The 23,159-nt window shown below is 36.6% G+C and overlaps 2 protein-coding genes across 2 annotated transcripts in view; both read right to left on the bottom strand.

Annotated features, from left to right (window-relative positions):
- kcnn4 (potassium intermediate/small conductance calcium-activated channel, subfamily N, member 4) overlaps window positions 1-14,993 on the bottom strand; it is a 29,016-nt gene extending 14,023 nt beyond the window's left edge. Inside the window, exons 1-4 of the mRNA XM_048153169.1 lie at window positions 14,290-14,993; window positions 9,419-9,514; window positions 4,393-4,847; window positions 3,911-4,046 (exon numbers count right to left, since the gene is read on the bottom strand). Coding sequence (XP_048009126.1) covers window positions 3,911-4,046; window positions 4,393-4,847; window positions 9,419-9,514; window positions 14,290-14,574 — 972 coding nt within the window. The 5' untranslated portion in view covers window positions 14,575-14,993. The remainder of the gene's footprint in view (window positions 1-3,910; window positions 4,047-4,392; window positions 4,848-9,418; window positions 9,515-14,289) is intronic.
- A 2,418-nt stretch (window positions 14,994-17,411) lies between these two features.
- si:dkey-79d12.5 (maternal B9.15 protein) lies at window positions 17,412-22,859 on the bottom strand. The gene is made up of 5 exons (XM_048153281.1): window positions 22,564-22,859; window positions 20,554-20,734; window positions 19,704-19,841; window positions 19,287-19,587; window positions 17,412-19,040 (listed from the first exon to the last, which is right to left on the bottom strand). The coding sequence occupies exons 2-5, from the start codon at window positions 20,730-20,732 to the stop codon at window positions 18,846-18,848; spliced, it is 813 nt and encodes a 270-aa protein (XP_048009238.1). The 5' UTR covers window positions 20,733-20,734; window positions 22,564-22,859; the 3' UTR covers window positions 17,412-18,845.
- Window positions 22,860-23,159: the final 300 nt, after the last annotated feature.

Raw genomic sequence — 23,159 nt, 5'->3', positions numbered from 1 at the left:
TGTTTTAAATATGTCTTTAGTAGCTTTCTGGGCACTGAAAGTGTTAATTAATTTGCTGTCAATGGAGGCCTCACTGAGCCATCGGATTTTATCAAAAATATCTTAATTTGTGTTCCGAAGACGAATGAAGGTCTTACAGGTGTGGAATGACATGAGGGTGAGTAATTAATGACAGAATTTTCATTTTGGGGTGAACTAGCCCTTTAAGTTCTAAGGTGGCACCAGCCCCTGATCTGTGAGGACTGACAGAAAAGCACTGTTTGAGTTTGAGTGGAGATGCAGATAATAGCCTATTAACTTTTATTTTATTATTAATAAATATTAAAAATATAGGGTGTGGAAATGGCTAATAAGCCAATAAGTGCTCCTCTGCAGCATCTACTACAGTGGTCATTTATTCTTTTTTATTTCTAAATAAGTGTTTGCTTTCTTACATCGTGAAACCTTTAGTTTTACAAATGGGGACAAACTATGAAATATGATGTTTTGGACATCACATTAAAAATGACATTCAAACTGGGCAATATTTAAAGCTTTGAAGTGCTGGGAAAAGTTGTGTTAAGCACTTAAAAGCACTCAAAAACATTAGACCATTTCTGCCACAAGTTACTTCTGTTAATGTCACGATGTTTCTCATGGTTTCCAGATTACACGTGCGCTGGGAGGAAACCGCTTGAATTCACCACAGAATTAATAACATCGCTGTGAAATCTTGTGAGAAGCATTTAGGTTAAATTCATCGCAGAATTCTCTGTTAAACCACACAGATATCAGATCAAATATCAGATATATCAGATCAAACAGTGTCCACAGCGGATCTGATATCTGTGGTTTAACACAGAATTCTGCGACGAATGTGAATGCCTCTCACAAGATTTCACAACAATTAAATTAATTCTGCGGTGAATTCAAGCGGTTTCTTCTCAGCGCACGTGTAGAAATGTTGTTGTGTGATCGAGATCGGCCCACTGCTCTGAACTTCTGTCGCGACGCGTTGTTTATTATTGGTCTGAGCTGCGCAGCTCGAACGAGTTGACTAAATGCATGTTGCGATGACATCACGTCTAAGCCCAAAATCTGCGGAAAATTTGCGGCAATTAAAGGGTTAGTTCACCCAAAAATGAAAATTCTGTCACCCTCATGTCGTTCCACACCTGTAAGACCTTCGTGAATCTTCGGAACGCAAATTAAGATATTTTTGTTTAAATCCAATGGCTCCGTGAGGCCTGCATAGGGAGCAATGACATTTCCTCTCTCAAAATCAATAAAGGTACTAAAAACATATTTAAATCAGTTCATGTGAGTGGTTCAATATTAATATTATAAAGCGACGAGAATATTTTTGGTGTGCCAAAAAAAAAAAAAAATAACAACTTATGTAGTGATGGCCGATTTCAAAACGCTTCGGAGCGTAATGAATCAGCGGTTCGGAGCGCCAAAGTCACGTGATTTCAGCAGTTTGACGGTTTGACACATGATCCGAATCATGATTCGACACAGAAGAATCATGTGTGTCGAATCATGTGAGGTTTAAGCTTAGAGCAAAAACAATTTGTCATTTATAATCAGAGCAATTTTAGTTATTTAATAAAAAGCACAATTATATTTATCTTTTTGGACAACAAGAAAAATACTTTTTTTTTTTTTTTTTGCTGTGCAGGTGGTGAACATGCAAGACTGACTGTACATGCAAACTCACAGATGCTCCATCATACTTCCAGTTGATGGGTAACAGGTGATTACTGAAGCATGCCATTGGAAAATCATTGAAGTCTCGTCTTTATGTGGAGAAAGTGATTTACATGAGGCAGCCAGGCATGTTGAACACTGAATGAACTACAGGTGAGAGGCAATCCCCCACTAATGAACACCCCGTATACTGTTCCAACTGGATTAGGAAACTTTTTTTCTGGTTTTCCGAGTCTTGGGCACAGGTTGGCACACCCTCCTGATCTAGTGGCGCCAAATGCTATAAACCACCTAAAAATGGCAATGGTGGAAAGTTTTCTCTAAAAAAAAAAAGGGGAAAGCTTATAAAAGCACTGAGCGAGGGAGAGAAAGAAGAGTGAAGGATTATTTTCCACTGTGTCAGGGAGGTGTCTGGCTTTGGCTTTAGCCCCATGCTCCTGTCGTGTGAGCCCCGTGCTCCTATCCTGCCGGCTTATCTTCCCTGATCGGAAATGAGGGATGGAGAGAAGAGAAGGGCGGACAGTCCGGTGCAGATGCAGCTGCCTGAGTCAGAGTGAGGCTGGAAACCCAACCCTCAGGAACATACACCACAAATTCACAACACATACTGGCACAGGCTCTTACTGTCACCGTAAACATTCCGGAAAACGTTACAATAAGGTTCCATTTGTTAACATTCATTAATAAGAACTAATAATGAAGAATAATTCTAAAGCATTATTAATCTCAGTTAATGTTAATCACAAAATTTAGTGATACATTATTAAAATCAACACTTTTATCTGTTGATACTATTTAATGGACCTAAGCTAACATGAACTAACAAAGAACAGTTGCATTTACATTTACTAACATTAAAAAAGATGAATAAATACTGTAACAAATGTATTTCTTATTCTTAATGTTAGTAAATGCATTAACTAATATTACACTACTTCATCGTAATTATGTAATAATAAAATAATGTTATTATTTATTTTATTTATGTATTTTAATATTTATATTTTAAAATAATAATATGATTTAATAAGCTCCTTGTTGTAAACTTTTGACATGAAATTAATACGTATCGACTATATTTTCAGCCTTTCGTTCTGAAATGATCTTGTACGGGTGTAACCAAAGTACTTGGTTTACAGACAAAACAATCTGTGTATCGTATTGCTAAATCATTCCCTCCCTCCTTCACTTACTGAACTCTATGCTCAGATACACCCAGATGCAGTCAAACCCTGAGAGTTCATATTTAATCATTGTTTAATACCTTAATGCCATAATGCCTTAAAGATATGATTTTAACATTATAGGCTACAACATATAAGCCAAATTAACAAAAAAATATTCATTTGATATTTGTTATAATGCAACTTGTTCATTCAGATCACCTCTCAATACAAGTTTCTTAATCATGTTTGAACAGCCTCTGTATGAGAGATGACCATGATTCTATTTAAAATCATAAACTGTCAACACAGCATCATAGTGGGACTCCAGTATCTCTGTCAGGAAGGGTGGAAGAACAACTGGAACTGTACAAAAAATGTGTCCAGAAGGATATATATATATTTATTTATTTATTTATTATTATTATTTTTTTCTGGTTTCTTTTTTAATAGGACATAACCAGAAAACGACTCATGGTTCACTTGGAGTGAGTTGTAAACTCAGTAACGGAATGATTCACTGACAGAATGACTCTGATTCAAAGCACTAGTTCATGAGCGATTTTGTGAATCTTTTTGATTAAAACGAACCGGTGCATAAGAGTCATTTTTCACTACATCACGGCTCGTGCTGTGATTGCTGTCATGACAATATATCATATACATATATTGTATGCAGATATAGCTGACTAAACCACATATAGTCGCACAACTAAATTATTGTCAAATTTACGACTAGTCATAGTCTGGAGCCCTATAATGTGTTCAGCTAACAATGCATGGTTAAAAAGTCATATGATAATGCTAAACATATTCTATTACTTTACTAAACCAAAGCTATGGAGCTTAATTTATTACCCTTGTCTTCTTTAAGTGAACATATGTTTTACTAAACATGTTTAATTCTCTAATAAATACCACACATGTACAAAGCACAAGAAAAGCGATTTAGTTATGCTGTCAATAATTTCATCATTTATTGCATTTGTCTAAAATTAGCACCAGTAGACCTACAGTATATAGCGGTACAAACACGACTAACTTAGATTAATATTTACCATGACTCCTGTGAAGAGACACACCAGCTTTCCACAGCTGGTGTGAGGGGACACATCTCCATAGCCCACTGTGAGGAAGGTGATGGCTATGAGCCACAGTGCTGTGTCCATGCCACCTGTCTCTACCTGCTTCTGCCTATAGGTGGAGACAGAGAGCGGCTGTGTAAATAACTCAATACAAAAGAAAAACTAAGAACATCTACTTCTTAAACTGAATGAAAGGAATGACTCATAGTGTTAACTATCTAATCCCTAAAAAAATACACTAGAATGTTTGAAATTTGACGGTCAAAAAATGAGTGCTGAAGAACAATCTGTTTGTTCCTGAAATGAATCTATTTGAAACAAATGACCACAACTCAAATTGACCATCAACATCAGAAGCAGCATGATAACACTTGATGAGCTGTAATGAGTCTAAAAGCTATAATAAATACTGTTGCATATGTGTTTTTCTCTACTAGTAATTGCACATTCTGTACCTTTCACACAGTCGCAGCATCCAAGCAGCGGAGAGCCAGAAGAACATAATGAAGACCAGAAGCGTGCGGGCCGGATACTTGTTCATTAGCACCTTGAGCACAAAGCGGAAGCTGAAGTTGATGTTGTTGAGGGAGCCAATGCTCCTGTAAGAGGCGCTGAGGAGCACCTTGCTGTGTAACAGGACGGCTCTGTGCACGAGATACAGTCTCAGGAACATGAGGGCTGACAGCAGTAGCTCCACATCGAGCATGACTTCTTTGTGACTGGAGGACAAGCAGAGGGGGGTAGAGGAATTTTGCTCCGGCTTCCCCCCTAGTCTGTCCCCCATATCTGGCCTCAGGTAGATGGCCACAGGATGAATAGCACAGACAATGAGCTCCAGGGAGATGCCAAGCACCCGGTTACTGGTCATGGCAATGCGCCAGTCCACCTGGTTGTGGTCAATGATGAAAAGCTTGAAGAAAGGAAAGAAAAACAGAGGCAGGATGTGTATCAACAAGAGAATCACTTGATTGATCTCATAAGGAAGCAATGATTAACAAAGTATGGCAGAGACGAGAAAGTGAGCAAGACATTCTTGATTCACTGTAAGAACGGAGCCAAAACAAACACAGCCCTGCCCTCCCTGATAGGACGTCCAGCTGTAAACTGTTTTGCTTGTGAAGGACAAGTGTGTCAGTGAAACTACTCAAAACCATAAATCACAAATGAATGCCTCATTAATTACATGACACAAAAATATTAAACATGACTTAGAGCTGAAAATGAGTAACACCATATTAATCAACAGCTGTCTTGGATTACATCAGACAGTTTGAAAAGTACATGGACCAGAATTTGGTTGTAAGTGTAATTGTTGCCTACATTTTCTCTGCTACACTTATTGTACCAGTTCCAATCTGCTGCAAAATCTGAAAAAGTATGCCAGTCTGCACTGTGAAATTTTCCTCATCCATGAGGTCATTGGATGCAATGACAAAAGATGTAACATTTAACCATTTAAAATTAATAGATTTAACCATAAAAGAAGGCACAAAAAACAAAATCAGGGAAAGGAAGAGAGGAAAATTCATAATGCTTGAACTGCACCAAATATACAAAATCAACTGTAACATAAATAATCATAGCTTAATCTAATCCCAATAGTGTAAGGGATAGTCTGTTTCTGTGTTCTTTGTATATTTGAGTGGGTTTTCACATGTTTAGTTCTGTGTCCTAGTTTTCAATTTACTTTTATGGATTTTCATTGTTTGATTATCGTCTGCACCTGTTTTTCATTTAGTTTGTCTGTGTATTTAAGCTTTGTGTTTTGTTCAGTTGATTGTCAGTTCTTGTTGGGTGTATAACAGTTATTCCGTTCTTGTTTCAAGTGTTTTTGAGTTCTGTTTAATAAAGTTGGATACTGCTGCGAATAGATACGTTTTCACACCTTTATTGGAACCGTTTGCTGACAAATAGAGATTAATTCGTAGTAGGGCTATTTTATTGTAGGTGCACCCCAAGTGGTTCCAGGGAGAAATCAAAAATATTACAGATAAGAATAGTAGAATTAAATTAAAATAAAGTTAAAATAAATAAATTTTGGGAAAGTGTTCCTATAGTTCAAATAGTAGAGCACTATAGCAACATTAAAGGTTCTCTAAGCGATCCTGAGCGGAGTAACTTCCTGTTGACGTTCGAAGTGTTGTCAAACAAAACAGAGGCTAGCTAGACCCTCCCTCCGCCTCCTCCCTCTCCCCTCCGTGCTTCCTGAAACAGTCATGAACACGCATTTAAAATCATTCTTGTCGGTTATTGGCTGGAGCGTGTTTATTATGATTCGTGGTCCAGGCTGCACCAGTTTGTTTTTGTTGCAGTTTTTGGAGCTTGTGGCGACTACAGAGACCGCGTTTTTTACAGTGTGTTCAGGGGACAGGCAGCTAACGGATAGTGAGGAGATGTTTGCTGTATGTGACAAAAAAATTTTTGGCCTAAAAACGCGTGACATCGCTTAGAGGACCTTTAAGGTCATGGATTTGATTTTCTTGGAATGCAAGAATTGATACTTGATAAACTGATATATACACAATATTGCCAAAAGATTTGGGACGCCTGCCTTTACATGCACATGAACTTTAATGACATCCCATTCTTAATCCGTAGGGTTTAATAGGGAGTTGACCCACCCTTTGCAGCTATAACAGCTTCAACTCTTCTAGGAAGACTTTCCACAAGGTTTAGGAGTGTTTATGGTTATTTTTGACCATTCTTCTAGAAGCGCATTTGTGCGGTCAGGCAGTGATGTTGGCGAGAAGGCCTGGCTCGCAGTCTCCACTCTAATTCATCTCAAAGGTGTTGAGGTCAGGACTCTGTGCAGGCCGGTCAAGTTCCTCCACACCAAACTCGCTCATCCATGTCTTTATGGACCTTGCTTTGTGCACTGGTGCGCAGTCATGTTGGAACAGGAAGGGGCCATCCCAAAACTGTTCCCACAAAGTTGGGAGCATGAAATTGCCCAAAATGTCCAACCCCTGAAAAACAACCCCACACCATAATCCCCCTCCACCAAACTTTACACTTGGCACAATGCAGTCAGGCAAGTACCGTTCTCCTGGCAACCGCCAAACCCAGACTCGTCCATCGGAATGCCAGACAGAGAAGCGTGAATCGTCACTCCAGAGAACACGTCTCAACTGCTCTAGAGTCCAGTGGCGGCGTGCTTTACACCACTGCATCCGACACTTTGCATTGCACTTGGCGGTGTAAGGCTTGGATGCAGCTGCTTGGCCATGGAAACCCATTTCATGAAGCTCTCTACGCACTGTTCTTGAGCTAATCTGAAGGCCATCCAAGTTTAGAGGTCTGTAGCTACGTGAAATATTTAGTAGTGAGGAAATTTCACGAAAGGACTTATTGCACAGGTGGCAACCTATCACGGTACCACGCTTGAATTCACTGAGCTCCTGAGAGCGACCCATTCTTTCACAAATGTTTGTAGAAGCAGTCTGCATGCCTAGGTGCTTGATTTTATACACCTGTGGCCATGGAAGTGATTGAAACACCTGTATTCAATGATTTGGAGGGGTGTCCCAATACTTTTGGCAATATAGCGTTTCACTTTTGTACACTACTGATTACACAATGTGTGCAACTTGTGGTTGCATAAATTCCTTCTTAAATAGGAATCACAACTGAAAAAAATAACAATACTCAACAGTGACTTTGAGTAGTCTTTCTTTGAAAATCATTGACCTTAATATGGAACAGTGTACATATTTCAATGCTTGAGATTAAATAGATCAGCCCATATGAAATCCTGTATTTATTTGCTGCCATAAGAATCAAGCAAGTCCATTAATCCTGCTGCAGACAGTCAGAGATTTTGTCCATTGAATGAGGCCTTTACAGTGATGATGAGGGGTGCAATATGAGTCCCATGGGAACACGGTTAAGGGTTTGCCAGGCACAGGGAATAGGGTGGGGGTTGGGGTGAACTAAGGGAGATGTGAGATCGTGTAAAAGCAGGTGATGTCTTGGCAGAGTAGGCTGATGGAGACATGTGCTGAGGTACTTAAGACTAGCAGGGGGTTTTTGGCCAAATGACATGCTTTCTCAAACTACATCAGATTTCAGAAAACAGGCGTTTACATGATACGCACCAGAAGACGTTTACATGATACATACACTCTTGAAGACCCAGAGTGAAAGGCTTTTTCTGTTCTATCACCCTTTTTTACTTTCTCATTTGCCCTGTTTTTTACTCTTTAATTCTTCTGTTCCTTTTCTTTTTTGCTTTGATTTAAGTTTCTTTAACCAAATGAGTCACACAAAGAATCACATAGTGAGTTTTACAGTTTCAATCACAAGTTTTAACTGACATTTTTTACTTCAGTTTTTTAACTTTAAAAACCCTGAGGTCCATTTGGCCCCTATATTGCTGATTCAGTGTGAGGAGTTGAGATAAGCCCCAACTGTTCCTCACACTTCCCTTCTTATCTCTGTACTGCACTTGCAGATGCTATGAAGAGTTTTCTGAATTTGACTCTGTTAAATTTAGTTAAGTTTCTTTAACTGGCATCAATCTATTTTCTATTTAACAATTATTCTTTCTTGCTTAAACCAAAGTGACATATAACACATTTAGGAACTGTAGTCACACTACCAAATGAGTATTTTCCAGTATAAATTTGAGTTAGAAATTTTTAAGGGCAGTAGCGGTTCTGGCTTATTTGGTGCCCAAGGCGAAATAAGACATGTCCCCCCCTCACAAGTGCATAGAACAAAGTTTGAGCATGCACTCGCAATGTCTGGGCGAGAGCAGAGCCATGAGACCACTGTATATTGAAAGCGTGTGTCCAGTTTTGTGCACGAATTAACGAAATCCGTCATTACATGGATGCTCTCTTGCGTTACAATAATGCACTCGCGATATTTTTGGTTAAAAAAACTGCTTCAAATGAACTATAAAGAAAAGAGGAAAGTCGTGTCTAAAATCTGCATGTGTGGGCAGTGCCCCAGCTGCCCCTCAGTGCGTTGCCACCCTAGGCAGCTGCCTATATTGCCCATGTCAGGATCCGTCACTGGTTAAGGGTAGGAATCTTCTAATGTATTGGGTTACACTATCTAATCCTGTACTTTAACACCTCTCATGACATGATATTACACATCATAAGATAAACATATCCCAACTGTGTGAAGTGTCATATGTACCTTATTGCTAGCAAGAAGTTTATGCTAATGTGTACTCATTTGATCTCTTTTGCAGAAGTCAACACAGATAACATCAAGTGGCATTTCATTCAAATCAGTATGACACTGCAACAGAAGAAACTAGAAGAAAAGGAACTGACAATAAATGAGCATGAAAAACACTTAAAGGGTTAGTTCACCTAAAATTCAAAGTCAAACATGTTTGGAACTAAGGTGTGTAAATCGTGATAAAATTGTCATTTCTGGGTGAACCGTCCCTTTAAGAATAATATCTAAAGATATTCAGAGATTAAGAAGAGGCAATTCAACGGATTCAGATTGGACAAAAACACTCACTCTGATGTCTTTATAATGGAAGGCGATGATGAGAATGAGCAGACACCCAGTGGAGAAACTGATGAGACTGTTTATGGAGAGGGCATATATGGATCCCTGGAGAGAACAGATAAAACACAGAGAATGACATTGAATTTACTATACAGGTTACAGTGTGGTACTATTGGCCAGTGTGACAACTGAAAAATATTACTTAAAGGGTTAGTTCACCCAAAAATGAAAATTCTGTCATTAATTACTCACCCTCTTGTCATTCCACACCCGTAAGACCTTCATTCTCCTTCGGAACACAAATTAAGATATCTTTGATAAAGTCTGATGGCTCAGTGAGGCCTCCATTGCCAGCAAGACAATTAACACGTTCAAATGCCCAGAAAGCTACTAAAGACATATTTAAAACAGTTTGTGTGACTACAGTGGTTCAAACTTAAAGGTGCCCTAGATTCAAAAATTGAATTTACCTTGGCATAGTTGAAAAACAAGAGTTCAGTACATGGAAATGACATGCAGTGAGTCTCAAACTCCATTGTTTCCTCCTTCTTATATAAATCTCATTTGGTTAAACGACCTCCGAGGAACAGGCGAATCTCAACATAACACTGACTGTTATGTAACAGTCGGGGTGTACGCCCCCAATATTTGCATATGCCAGCTCATGTTCAAGCATTAGACAAGGGCAGCCAGTATTAACGTCTGGATCTGTGCACAGCTGAATCAACAGACTAGGTAAGCAAGCAAGGACAATAGCGAAAAATGGCAGATAGAGCAATAATAACTGACATGATCATTGATATCATGATATTTTTAGTGATGTTTGTAAATTGCCTTTCTAAATGTTTCGTTAGCATGTTGCTAATGTACTGTTAAATGTGGTTAAAGTTACCATCGTTTCTTACTGTATTCACGGAGACAAGACTGTCGTTATTTTTATTTTTTAAACATTACGTTATATTAGCTGTGTGAACTTTGTTTATGGTGTTTAAGGCAAGCGCGAGCTCTTGGGGCGTGGAACACGAGATTTAAAGGTGCCGCATATCCTGAATCGGCGCATTTGTAATGATAGGCAGTTAAAAAAATTAATAAAAAAAAAAAACTATGTGGTATTTTGAGCTGAAACTTCACAGACACATTCAGGGGACACTTAAGACTTATATTACATCTTTTGAAAACATGTTCTTCGGCACCTTTAATGTTATGAAGCGACGAGAATACTTTTTGTGCACCAAAAAAACAAAATAACGACTTTATTCAACAATCTCTAATGATGGGCGATTTCAAAACACTGCTTCATGAAGCTTTGAAGCTTTACGAATCTTTTGTTTCGAATCAGTGGTTTGGAGTGTGTATCAATGTGCCAAAGTCACATGAACCATTGAAATTTCAAAACGTTTCGAAACACTTATGACGTAACAAAGCTTATTTACTGAAATCACGTGACTTTGGTAGTTTGATACACTCTCCAAATCACTGATTCGAAACAAAAGTTTTGTAAAGCTTCAAAGCTTCATGAAGTGGTGTTTTGAAATCGTCCATCACAAGATATTGTTGAATAAAGTCATTATTTTGGTGCAAAAAAGTATTCTTGTTGCTTCATAATATTAAGCTTGAACCACTGCAGCCACATGAACTGTTTTAAATATAACTTTAGTAGCTTTCTTGGGCATTTGAAAGTGCTTATTATCTTGTTGTCAATGGAGGCCTCACTGAGCCATCGGATTTTATCAAAAATATCTTAATTTGTGTTCCGAAGATGAACAAAGGTCTTACGGATGTGAAACGACATGAGGGTGAGTAATTTATGACAGAATTTTCATTTTTGGGTGAACTAACCCTTTAAATACAAAAGCAATTTATCAGCAATTTTTCTAATCTTATTTAAGATTGGATTTTTTTTTGACAGCAAAAGGAAGTTTGTTTTGCTTACTCTAACCACCATGTTATGTAGTCAGGATAAGACGTGAAAATCAGCATCAAGCTTATATGCCATTAGAGGTCAAAACTCAAATCCATTATTCAAAAGGGCGCTAATTATGCACTAAATGATGTGGAAAGATGCAATATGACCTTAGGCAGTGTGAGCAACACAAAGGGGAGGGAGACAAAATGTGGAAAAACTTGCATAAATAGCCAATTTTCCTGCATAACCTGTTTTCCAAGAGAATGGTGCGCTTAAATAAATGATCGTGCCTGGAAGATCGTTCTGTTAGCATGTGGTCCTTCTCCATACCAATGCCACTAAAATAGCATAAAACAAATATATGCATTGCTATGCAAATTCAAGAACAAATGCCATTACATTTCCAGAAGAAAATGTGCAAAAATTATATCATTATACCAATTCTGAAATATAGTATGATAGTTTTATAGAATTGATCACTGAATGAACTTAAAAACATCATATTACATCAACAAAACTAAATTTAAGAGTTTGATAAGGTAGAAAAAAGCTCCTTAAGGTAGCAGCCACTTTTTACAGTGTAAATAGTTACCTAGTTTTAAATCTCAGATAGGGGGTGACCTATGAAGCGGAGAGAACCCTACCACTTTTGTGTTGTGTTGAGCAAGGAAGTTAATCTCAGATAACACAGAGGATACCCTGTTGTACACTTCAGGTTTCTTTGGAAGAAAAGCATCTGCTAAATAACCAACAGGCTATCTAATGTCCTGCTTTATGTGGAATTCTGTGAATCATCTCTGTGGCCAACAGATCATGTTATGCACTAAAGTTGAGTCAGACATGTTGAAGAACGCTGACAGTGTATTTTGATAGAGATATAAATGGTGAATTTAACAATATGAGAGAATACATTTCATAAAGAAAAATCTAGCATAACCAGACCAAGACCAGGTATATAATTCAAGTGAAAAAATCAATTTATATCACCAATCAGTGAATGCTTAATGAATGGTTGTATAAAGACTTGGCAACTTCTTGTACACAGTTCGGCTCAATTGTAACTACACAATCGTGATAAGCATCTATAGAAACAATCTTGATATTGAATATATAAAGTTGCTTTGTTGGTATGGATTGCACATATAGTGTTATAAAAGCTTCCCACAAATAAAGGAATGATTTCCTTGTGCAGTGTTCATGTTAATGTGTATGAATGAAACACACCAACATTAAGGAAACAGTAATTAAAGCTTACAGGGGGTAGCGCTGAAGTTTGTTTTGACCACTCCAATCACCATAGTATGTGGACAGGATAACACGTGAAAATCAGCATAGTGCTTATGTCCCGTTTGAGGTCAACACTTAAATCCATTATTCAAACAGGCGCTAATTATGCACTAAATGGTGTGGAAAGATGCAATAGGCAGTCTGAGCAGCACAAAGGGAGGGGGGACAAAATGTGGAAAAACTTGCATAAATAGCTGCTTTTCCTGTATAATTTGGTTTCCATGAGAATGGTAAGCCGTCACGCTTGCAGAAGTAGGCTATGCTTTGGAGGTGCAAATTAATACTTACTCTAAATTGTCTAAAAAAACATAGATTTTGTCTAAAGAAAACAGATGAAAACACTGATTAGCTGTCAGTCAGGGTGGTAAAACTCTTCAGTCACTAACGTTGACCTATTTCGGGGTGAGACTGCAAAAATAGATTATTATAGAGATTATGTATTACGTAAACAACATTAAAACAATGTTTTATAAACATTCTATAAAATATTAATACTTGGTTTAAAGGTTTAAATGAATATGTAAGCTTTATGATGTTATTAATGCTAAAGAAATAATTACTTTAATTTCACATGTAACCATACACAGTAAATATGAGTTGTTTCAAAATCAGGTGATGTTTTCAAATTAGGTTTTTCTCACAATAACATAAAGTACATTTAATGAATTCTTCAAATCAGTGTTTTCATACACTTGAAATCACAGAAAGATTTACTAATACATTTTTCTAAATGCAAATGTCTATCTTATATAAAAACATCATAATCATGCATTTCTGTAGCTCAGACAGTAGTAGAGCATGGTGCTAGCAACGCCAAGGTCATTGGTTCAAATCTCAAGGAATGCATGAACGGACACAATGCAAACTCTGACTGCACTGTAATTCACTTTGGCTAAAAGTGCCTGCTTAATGCATAAATGTAAACAGTCAGACAATATAGTAACTACTTTGGGACACATGGCAGGTAATAAGTGACTGCAATGCACAGGCTATATGATTTCCTGTGTTATTTGGACTTCAGTGACGGACAGGTCATTTTATGTGCTAAAGTTGAGATGGACTATTTGGGCATGCGTTTTTGATAAAGACATCAGCTCTGAATTTAACAGGGGCGGTTCTGTTTTCACCTTAACAGTATTAATGAATCTCTTTCTTGTGAAGATATAAACATATTTGACCAAATAGACCTGCTATATAGAGTCAAAGTTATCATTAAGAGATGTTTCCTCTTTTGTTCAACCTGCTACACTGGGAATATGATTTGTCAAGTATCTTAAAAATTTACTGGATTTATCCAAGTCAAAACAAGATTTAATAGGTATATCACTAAATCAACCCAGGTAGCAATAGTGCATTAAGGTAACAACATTTATCCACTTTTTACAGTGAAACACAATGTAAAACCAAGATATTGCTTTAAAATATTACTTCAGCAACGACATTTAGCTCCTTACTTCAACTAAATTTTAAAACTATTTTTTTTTAAATAGATTTTTTTTAATTTGTGTAAATAAATGATTGTAAATAACTAAGAAAAAACTTTTCTTTTAAATTTGGGTGATATTTCCTCTTATATTAAATATAATTTTACCCTCTAAAGTCCAGAACTGATGTTCCATCCATAAATTTCACCACTCGTCTCAAGCGCGCTACCGTTACCTGTATTTCAGTATTGCTGTATACTTACTGGTTGATACACTACTGGGCACAGCTCAGCATGTAATACCATCAGCAGAATGCCTAACAACGCGGTTCCCAGTGCCCACGCGCAGAGGCGCTTCTTGTCCTCCAACAGGAACTTTCTATCACGCAGTCTGTAAAGATTCCCCCCCTCGATCGGACTGAGTCTTTTCCCCGTGTGGGAAAGCGGTACTCTTATCTCCGTCGTCTCTCCGTTATGGTTGACAAGCCCATCACAGTTTCTGCCATCCAACTTGGTGTCCAAGTGCGCGAGGCGAGCGGTCATCTCCATAGCGCGCGCTCTTGTCTTCAGTCCACACAGACCTCAGTCGCCTTGTTCTCCATCCTATCCTTCCCCCTCTCCAACCAAAATTTCGGAAGGCATAGCACGTTGGACTCGAGCAGTATTACGAAGCACAAAGTGAAGTGTGCGCTGCTACCTGCGATCTTTCACTAACACTGTACGCGCCTCAACATTTGACTGCAGCCACACGGGTCTGTGGGTAGGCGCTCTGAATCCGTACACTATGAAGCAGCGCTCTTACGTATGCTGTGTATGGACTACAGCAACTTCATCTTGAAGTAGTGTTTCCTCATTTGATGAGTGACATACGTTTTTCTTCGTTTGTTGCAATTGTAATGTTTTTATATTTTTATATTTATATTTTCATATTTGTCAGTGCTCCATAAGAGTTACAGTACAAGATCAGTGGAAACGCGTGACTAAATAGAAGTTATGTGGCAGAGTGAAGTTTCGAACAAATCACCACACTGTCAAGTATTAGAATTAAGTTTTAATATCTCATATTTGTGCTCTCAGCAGCAAAGATATACGAAGTACAGTCCATATAGTCACTGGGTACCTCTAGTGGGAGACTCGTTTAGTGCAAGACTAAAGGTTTAGTTAACTGTCTAGGTCCAGTGCTCCAATTACACAATGGTAGACTTTTTTTTTTTCTTCTTTTTTTCTATTTAATTATTTTATAGGTAGGCATAGGCACAAGTTGTCATTTGGCGCTAATAGACCTTCTTTTTCCACCCCACAAAATATATTTTTTGTTAGACAAGTTTGTAATGAAGTGATAAATAGGCTACTGACAGCATTAGGCATGTTGTACCTTCCAATAGTGGTAGGCTACCTTCTAATACCTTCCGAAAAGCGAGAAAGTTGCATGCACTCAAAAAAAAAAAAAAAAAAAAAAACTAAAAAGATGAAAAAAAATGTACACAGTAAAATGCCATTTTCCATTGAAGGAGTAATACCATAAAAACTGCATTCTGGGTAATATTTGTCGTTTTAAAGGGTTAGTTCACCCAAAAATGAAAATAACGTCATGTATTACTCACCCTCATCTACACCCGTAAGACCTTCATTCATCTTCGGAACACAAATTAAAATATTTTTGATTAAATCCGATGGCTCAGTGAGGCCTACATTGAAAGCAATGACATTTCCTCTCTCAAGATCCATAAAGGTACTAAAAACATATTTAAAACAGTTCGAGTTCAGTAGTTCTACCTTAATATTATAAAGCGACGAGAATACTTTACAAAATAACGACTTTTTAACAATATAGTGAAAGGCCGATTTCAAAACACTGCTTCGGAGCTTTACGAATCGAATCAGTGACTCGGATCTCCTATCAAACGGCTAAACTGCTTAAATCACGTGACTTTGGCGCTCCGAGTCACTGATTCGATTCGCAAAGATCCGAAGCAGTGTTTTGAAATCGGCCCGTCACTATATTGTTGAAAAGTCGTTATTTTGTTTTGTTTTTTTTGGCGCACAAAAATAATATCGTCGCTTTACAATATTAAGGTAGAACTACTGAACTCGCCAGAACTGTTTTAAATATGTTTTTAGTACCTTTATGGTTCTTTTGAAATGTCATTGCTGTGAATGCAGGCCTCACTGAGCCATCAAATTTCATCAACATTATCTTAATTCGTGTTCCGAAGATGAATGAAGGCCTTACGGGTGTAGAATGACATGAGGGTGAGTAACATGACATTTTTGGGTGAACTAACTCTTTAAGAAAAGAGGACTATAGGCTTTCTTGAAAACGACAAATAATATTAAGCACAATGCACAGTAATATTTAATATACTGTAAAAACAATGCATTCTGGGTAATAGGCTATTACCCAGACAAATAATGTTACTCAGAATGCATTGCTTTTACTGTATTTCTGTTTCAGTGGTAAACGATATTTTACTGTATAAATTTGTTTGGTTTTTTTTTTTTTTTTTTTTTTAGTTTTTTTTTAGAGTGTAAGTTGCACTTTTTGAGGTTGAAACATATAGCGTAGTTTGTTTACTTGTATGTAAAAATATGCTTTAAGACTCGGGAGCCTTTGTTTATTTTTGGGAGACAAGCCTCAAAATGGGGTACATAACCAACCAACAGTTGATGCTGTTCGGAAAAGGTAACATTTCATTTTTAAAGACTGACAGCTGATTTAAAGCATCTGATAAAGATTTTCCCTGTCCTGAATAGAGCAGAAAGACCATTTGGAAGATGAAATATCAAACTGCCACTTCCATTATGAACTCAGGAGGAACAGGAACTCAGAAACTAGACAAGCATGGCCACAAAGTTTGTTGATCTCTCCTCTTCGTTTACAATCCCACTACTTCAAACTCAATGAACTGAAGCAGATTCTATTTCTATGCTCAAATCCTTGCCTTTCTTCCTCTAGGAATGACGTAATGACCTTGGGCCATGTGACGCACTCACCCCTTGTGGATCCTTCCGCCAGGGCATCCTGTAGCACAGAACTTACAACAACCATACAAATAAGTGTTTAGTTCAACACACTCTAGGAGCTCACGAAGAGTAATACATTTCTGGGAAGTTTTCATCACGTATTTGGCCTGATTTCAGAGGTTAGAAGATCTTAAGAGAGGTTACAGAGATCCTACAATCTTTAGCCTTCACAGGAACTAATTAAGTCTCCCAAAACACCAAAATCTTCAACTAGCCCATCAAGAGCAGCTTTATGGAAAGATTAAACAAACATTTCCAAAACATTTTTTTTTTTTTTTTTTTTAAATGCGTTCATTTTAAATCAATAAAGAATACTATAAAAGCACAGAATTCCAGAATCAAATAAAGCAATAAAAATTGGGTTGGGTAAATATTTAGATTTTATCATAAACAAATAAAAATGAAAGCGTTTGTTACTGTTTCAGTAATAAAATATATATTTGTAACAGATCAGTTGAACATAGATTGAAAACAGATCTCATTACTCTTGCTCAAACAGAAGCAATATTTACAGTGATTGCATAACAACAAAACATTATTTAAAAAATACAGAGAAAAAAGGCACAAATAAATATGCATTTGAAGACTGAGCAAAGAAAACAGGCAGACGTTTGCAAAAATAGTAAAGGTGTTATACGTTTAACATACAAAACTGCACACAATTAATTTATACAAAATAATAAACATAAAACAAAGGTAAAAATCCAGTGTTGAAAGACACTTGTATGTTATAATAATTTCAATGACAGTTTAAAAAATAAATCTAAAAAGGTAGATTATAAAAACTTTTTTAAATAATTAAAAAACATATGACAGCACTAGTGAGATGAGGACCCTATACACTTTTACATGCAGTTTTACAAAACTACATAACAAGCAGAAAATCTATTATGTACAATCAAAACATCAGGACTGTAGCAAATGAAAGAAAATGAAATGTGGAAATATGGCTTAAGGCAATGTATACTACCACCTAGTGGTATTGGAATAAATTACAATAAAATTATCATTACCATTTAGCAAAGGTAAAATTGTGCACAGAATCTAGTATAATTAATTAAATAACATTTATTATTATTATTATTAATGCAGTCATCTCTACATCTTGAGCACATATGATTATCTTAGTGAAAGTGAAAAGGTTGATTCACATTAGTCAGAAACGGTAGCTCATCCTCTTTGGCTATAGGAGTTGATCTTTTTGGTATAGAAACGGTATAGGATGCTTGGTGTTTTCAGAGGTATTACTAACTTAATAAACTATCAGACCTGAGCTGAACTGCTGGTAATATTTGGGAATACTCATTGAATACTATTGTTTGAAACAGACTGAATGAGTATTTCAAACAATAATTACATTCACTCAAGGTTTTCTATTACATGAAATACCTCTCAAACATTCTTTGATTAAAAAAAGTTACCAAAACATCTAAACGTTCACTACAGAAGCTGGTGGAAAAGCTGTGATTTCCATATCTATGAATAAAAAAATTTCAAGTATGCAGCAATCAACTTTTAATTCCTGTAGTTTTCGATCAAGTAATAACAGATTCAGTGTTTTGTGCAAGAGCAGTTTAAATATATTGACTGACCAAAGAAAACCTAAATAACGATAGAATAGGTTAAAAAAAAAGTTTAAAAATATATATGTTAAATAGTTGGCATGCTTGTCACTATATCTCAAGTTTACAATTTCATTATGATAAGCTATAAAGTTCCCTGCAGTAGCAGATACGTCTCACATTTTAAATATACTCTAACATACCAGGTGTATGTGCTAATTAGTTTGGAGCTCTTTACCCTTTCACTGTCCCCCAGGTTTGCAGGGTAGCGTGAGGCACAATGAACTGAGGAGGGGCTTTGGGTACAACATAGTAAGTGAACAAAGGAGAAGGTGCCGGTGCACATACGGTCGTGAAGAACACGCCTCTCTTTTTCTTGTACTGGGGCCACATCGGTGCAGGGTTATAAAAGTACTGCGGGCCAGGGATCTGTTGATGACAGAGAAAACATTTCAGTTTTATGACTTATCTTAGGCCTTTTATTCAAAGGGAACATAGTTTGTGTTCAAAAAGTGCTGAGAAAACAAATCTTGCAAGAACAGTGGATTTCTAAAATAGAGACAGAGGTGGATGGGTTTTTTGCTCTTGCTAGTAATTCCAACATTTCAGCCTTCCTCATATAACTTGAGTGTAGTTTGCTGAAGTGAACTTGAAGCAATGCATCATGGTATTTACCTGAGCTGTGGGAAACTTGCGTCGCCCTTTTGGCTCCCTTGCTTTAGATCTCGTTGTATAAACTGTGTTCTCCACTCTTCTTCTCTCCTCCACTTTTTTTGTTTCGTCCTCTTTCACCTCCTCTTCTGTATCACTTGAGACTGCTGAGCCGCAGTCAGATGAGGTCGCTGAGTGGTAGTCCGATGTATCCAGATTCACAGAATCCACTTGGCTAAAAGTGTCATCCTTATTCGTGTGCTTCTCCTCATCCTCCACTTTAGCAAACTGAGCCACTGTAAAATATCTGCCGTTCTCCCCAGACCTGAGGAAACATTTGAATGTAAACCTTTACTTTAATATAACTAGTATTAGATTGCACTTCACAGAAAATATCATATTCATAAAAAGCCCCATAGGAACAGTTCTTAAAGAACTTACCGCACACACACCTCCGACGGGTCGATCCATATTGTTATCTCCCGAGGAAAGCCTAACTCACTTGGCTTTAAGCCGCTTTCCATGCATGCTTTTGAGACTGATTCATCACAGGGAATGCTATCATTTATTCTGATGCATCTGAGAAATCACAGGAGAGAGTAAAAATAGTCATATTGTGAATGGTTGCTGTGTACATTTGTAGGTCTTTCAAGATATGACCTCATGTGGAGTATGAATAATTTCCACTTCGACAACAAATTAAATGGTTTCTTCACTTTTTTTGACTAAAGGCAGGCATAAGTTTGTGGTCAGTAAGATTTTTTAAAGAAGATTTATATTTCAAATAAATGCTCTTTTGAACTTTCTAATTAAAGAATGCTGAAAAATGCATCGCTGTTTTAAGACAAATATTTAATAATTAGAAATGTTTCAGCATATTAGAATGATTTCTGAAGGATCATGTGACTCTGAAGACTGGAGTATTGATGCTGAAAATTCAGCTTTGCCATCACAGAATAAATTACATTTTAAAATATATTCAAATAGAAAAAAAAATATTTTAAACTAATAATATTTCACAATATTACTGTATTTTTGATCAAATAAAGGCAAGCATAAGAGCATAAAAACATGAAAAAAATCTTACCAACCCCAAATTTTGAATGATAGTGTATTTTGAGATAATGCTGACAAAGCTATTTGAGATAGTATTTATTTAATATTGCTTTGATCAGCGCATTATAACAGTAACAAGAAGGGACATGTTTGGTTCACTTAGTTTTGTCGTGGCCATAAGTTTAATGCGTAAAAATACTTGCATGGCCATAGCAACCTGGCATTATGGAGATACCTGTATGCCTGTCCTTTGCTGGGGTTGTCTGGGTACCAGTGGTTTGAGAACTTTTCAAGCAGAAGCTCTTGTAATTTAGTAGCGAAAAGTTTGGCTTTAATTTGATCTACACCTCCACGCTCCACTGCCAAACCTTTCAGAAAGTTCACTCCAGCACTCACTTCTCTCTTCATTCTCATCTCTGCAAAGAAAAACAGAAAAAAAGAAGAAGAAAAAAAAACATCAAAAGCTGAAATTCATCTCTGGGACTTTATTACATTAAAAAAACCCAAAGTTAGGACATAATTTCTGATTGACATCCTTTGGTTAAGTCAAAAAGTTCTAACATTCTTATTTAGAATGTATTCAGTGTAAAAGTGAACTACGCAAAAAGACTAAAAATATAAAGCAAATATACAGGCCTGAAAAAAAGCATGTTTTTGCATTTAGGTTTAAATAAAAAGCATATTAGTTTTCAGTCACTAGCCAAAAAACAATAAAACATGCCTTGTCAAATAAAGAAATTCCCATGTTTAACCACAACCTGAAACATCTACACATTTGTATAGGTCATCTCTATAAGCATCTCTGATAGGGGAACTTCCCTAAGAACGGTTTTCTGTTTCCTCTGACACCTGTTGAAACTGAAGTGTCAGCTGTTACTCAGCTCCACCACATGTAAAGACTTGTTATACTGACAGAATGCCACAACCATAATTTGCATTAAAGGGAAATAAGATACAAATAAGGAAATAGAGTCGCTCTTTTCCCAACAGCATATTGCTAAATAAGGTTCACATTTGCAAATTAAGAGAAATAAAAGTGCAAATAAACATGCATCCTTTGGACTCACTATTCAAATTAGGCCGTATACTAATGTTCTTTAGCCGAAACTCTCACTAAGAAAAACAAACTTATTCAATTAACATCTGTTCAAATGAAACTTTTTTTATTTACCTTGGGAAACATGCTGGCCTACTTATGACAAGTCTTTGTTAATTTCAAGAAGAAGAAAAAAATATCAGATTTACATCTAATATTTATATAACACTAATTAAATCAAATACATATCTGCCATTCTAAACATGCTGGCTAAGGTTATTGTATTATGCAACCTTTGAGCAACTTGCTGTGAGTCCACTCAGACATTAGTCAGAAGGCTGATTTGAGTGACACAATAATAAGTCATTCAAGAGTAAGTCTCTTTAACAATGCACAAAGGGCTCAAATAGAGCTCAGATTAATTCTATTTCCCTTGGGCTACTTGTGACAGAATCTGCAAACTAAAGGAAAGCAGAATGTCATGTGCATAGGTTCAGATGGGTGACTGGTGAGCAGGTCAACGGGTGCTGAAGGTTTTGTCTAGGCTATTAACGGCAAACATTATATTCATGTATGGGAATTTATTTTAAAGAGGAGAGGTTTTATTTGAAGTATAAATGACAGCTGGTTAAAGTTTATTAAACAGTAGCAGCCAAATGTTCTATTCCAAATATTATATTCAAACAGCATCACATATTCTACTCTATTATTACAGTCTATTAAAACGGATAGGTCTATTTAAAAACTAAGTTTATGAGCTCATTACTGTATAAAGGACTAAAACACGCAACGTACTAAAGAACTGCTATTCAGTCACGTGCTACACGAGCGCCACATGCAACACTAAAGATGTTCAAGCAAGTGTTGGGAAAGTGCATCATCGGAAACTTCCAACGAGAAAAACCCAAAAATTATGTATGTGTGTGTGTGTGTATAGAGAGTGAATAATAGAATTATGATATATGATAGAATGATATACTGTATGGTGTAATGTATCTTTTCCAGACTTTAATATATTAGGCTAATATAACGATAATAATGGTACTAACCAATTGAAGTAGCCTACGGTCAAGATAATCGGAGTTTAACATTTTACATACAACATTTTGGCAATTTTACAGCTTGATCCCTTAACTTTTAGAGAACAAAAAGAAAGAAAAACTTAAACAATTATTCTAATAATGGATGGTTCTTAAGGTAATTCCTTACCGTTATAAGCTGAATCCAAAACGACTCGATGTGTTTTGTTCTCTTTAGTTCTACTTCCTCAAAAGTGGTATGTCCAAATAGGCTGATAGCCTGAGTAAGCACGTTGCTTCCTTGTTGTAGTACATCAGTGTTCCACGTTTCTTCAGTCGTGTTGGGCTCGGTCGACCGACAAGCGCGTCATTTTACCGTCAGTGATTAGCATATGACTCACTTCCTTGTCCATACTGTACAGCTTTACACCCTTTTTTACTACAAGCAGTCATGTCTATGACGGAGCCATATATGATTACGACGCTGATTCACCCCAAACCCATATATGGTCAGTGCTAGTGTTCTAGGAAGTAGGATTAAAAATATAAAAATCAAACTGGCCAGAATATTTATCAATAGGCCTATGATGATTTTAAGAAGACATTGTAAAATATTATCTATTTATTATAGTTTTATTCCTGTTGTGTGTATGCTAATAGTTTGGATTAGTTTCATAATAATCTTTTTTTATTATTTTTTTATTTTTTTTTAATGTAGCTACTGCTAAACCTGATTTTTGAAGCATGTTAAATTATATACATAAGAATTGTAAGAAAGGCTGTACA

The sequence above is a fragment of the Megalobrama amblycephala genome, linkage group LG13 (assembly GCF_018812025.1).
Source record: "Megalobrama amblycephala isolate DHTTF-2021 linkage group LG13, ASM1881202v1, whole genome shotgun sequence".
NCBI classification, from domain to species: Eukaryota; Metazoa; Chordata; class Actinopteri; order Cypriniformes; family Xenocyprididae; genus Megalobrama; species Megalobrama amblycephala.
Note: the sequence above shows the minus strand (reverse complement) of the source record. Positions and strands in the feature narration are given on the sequence as shown.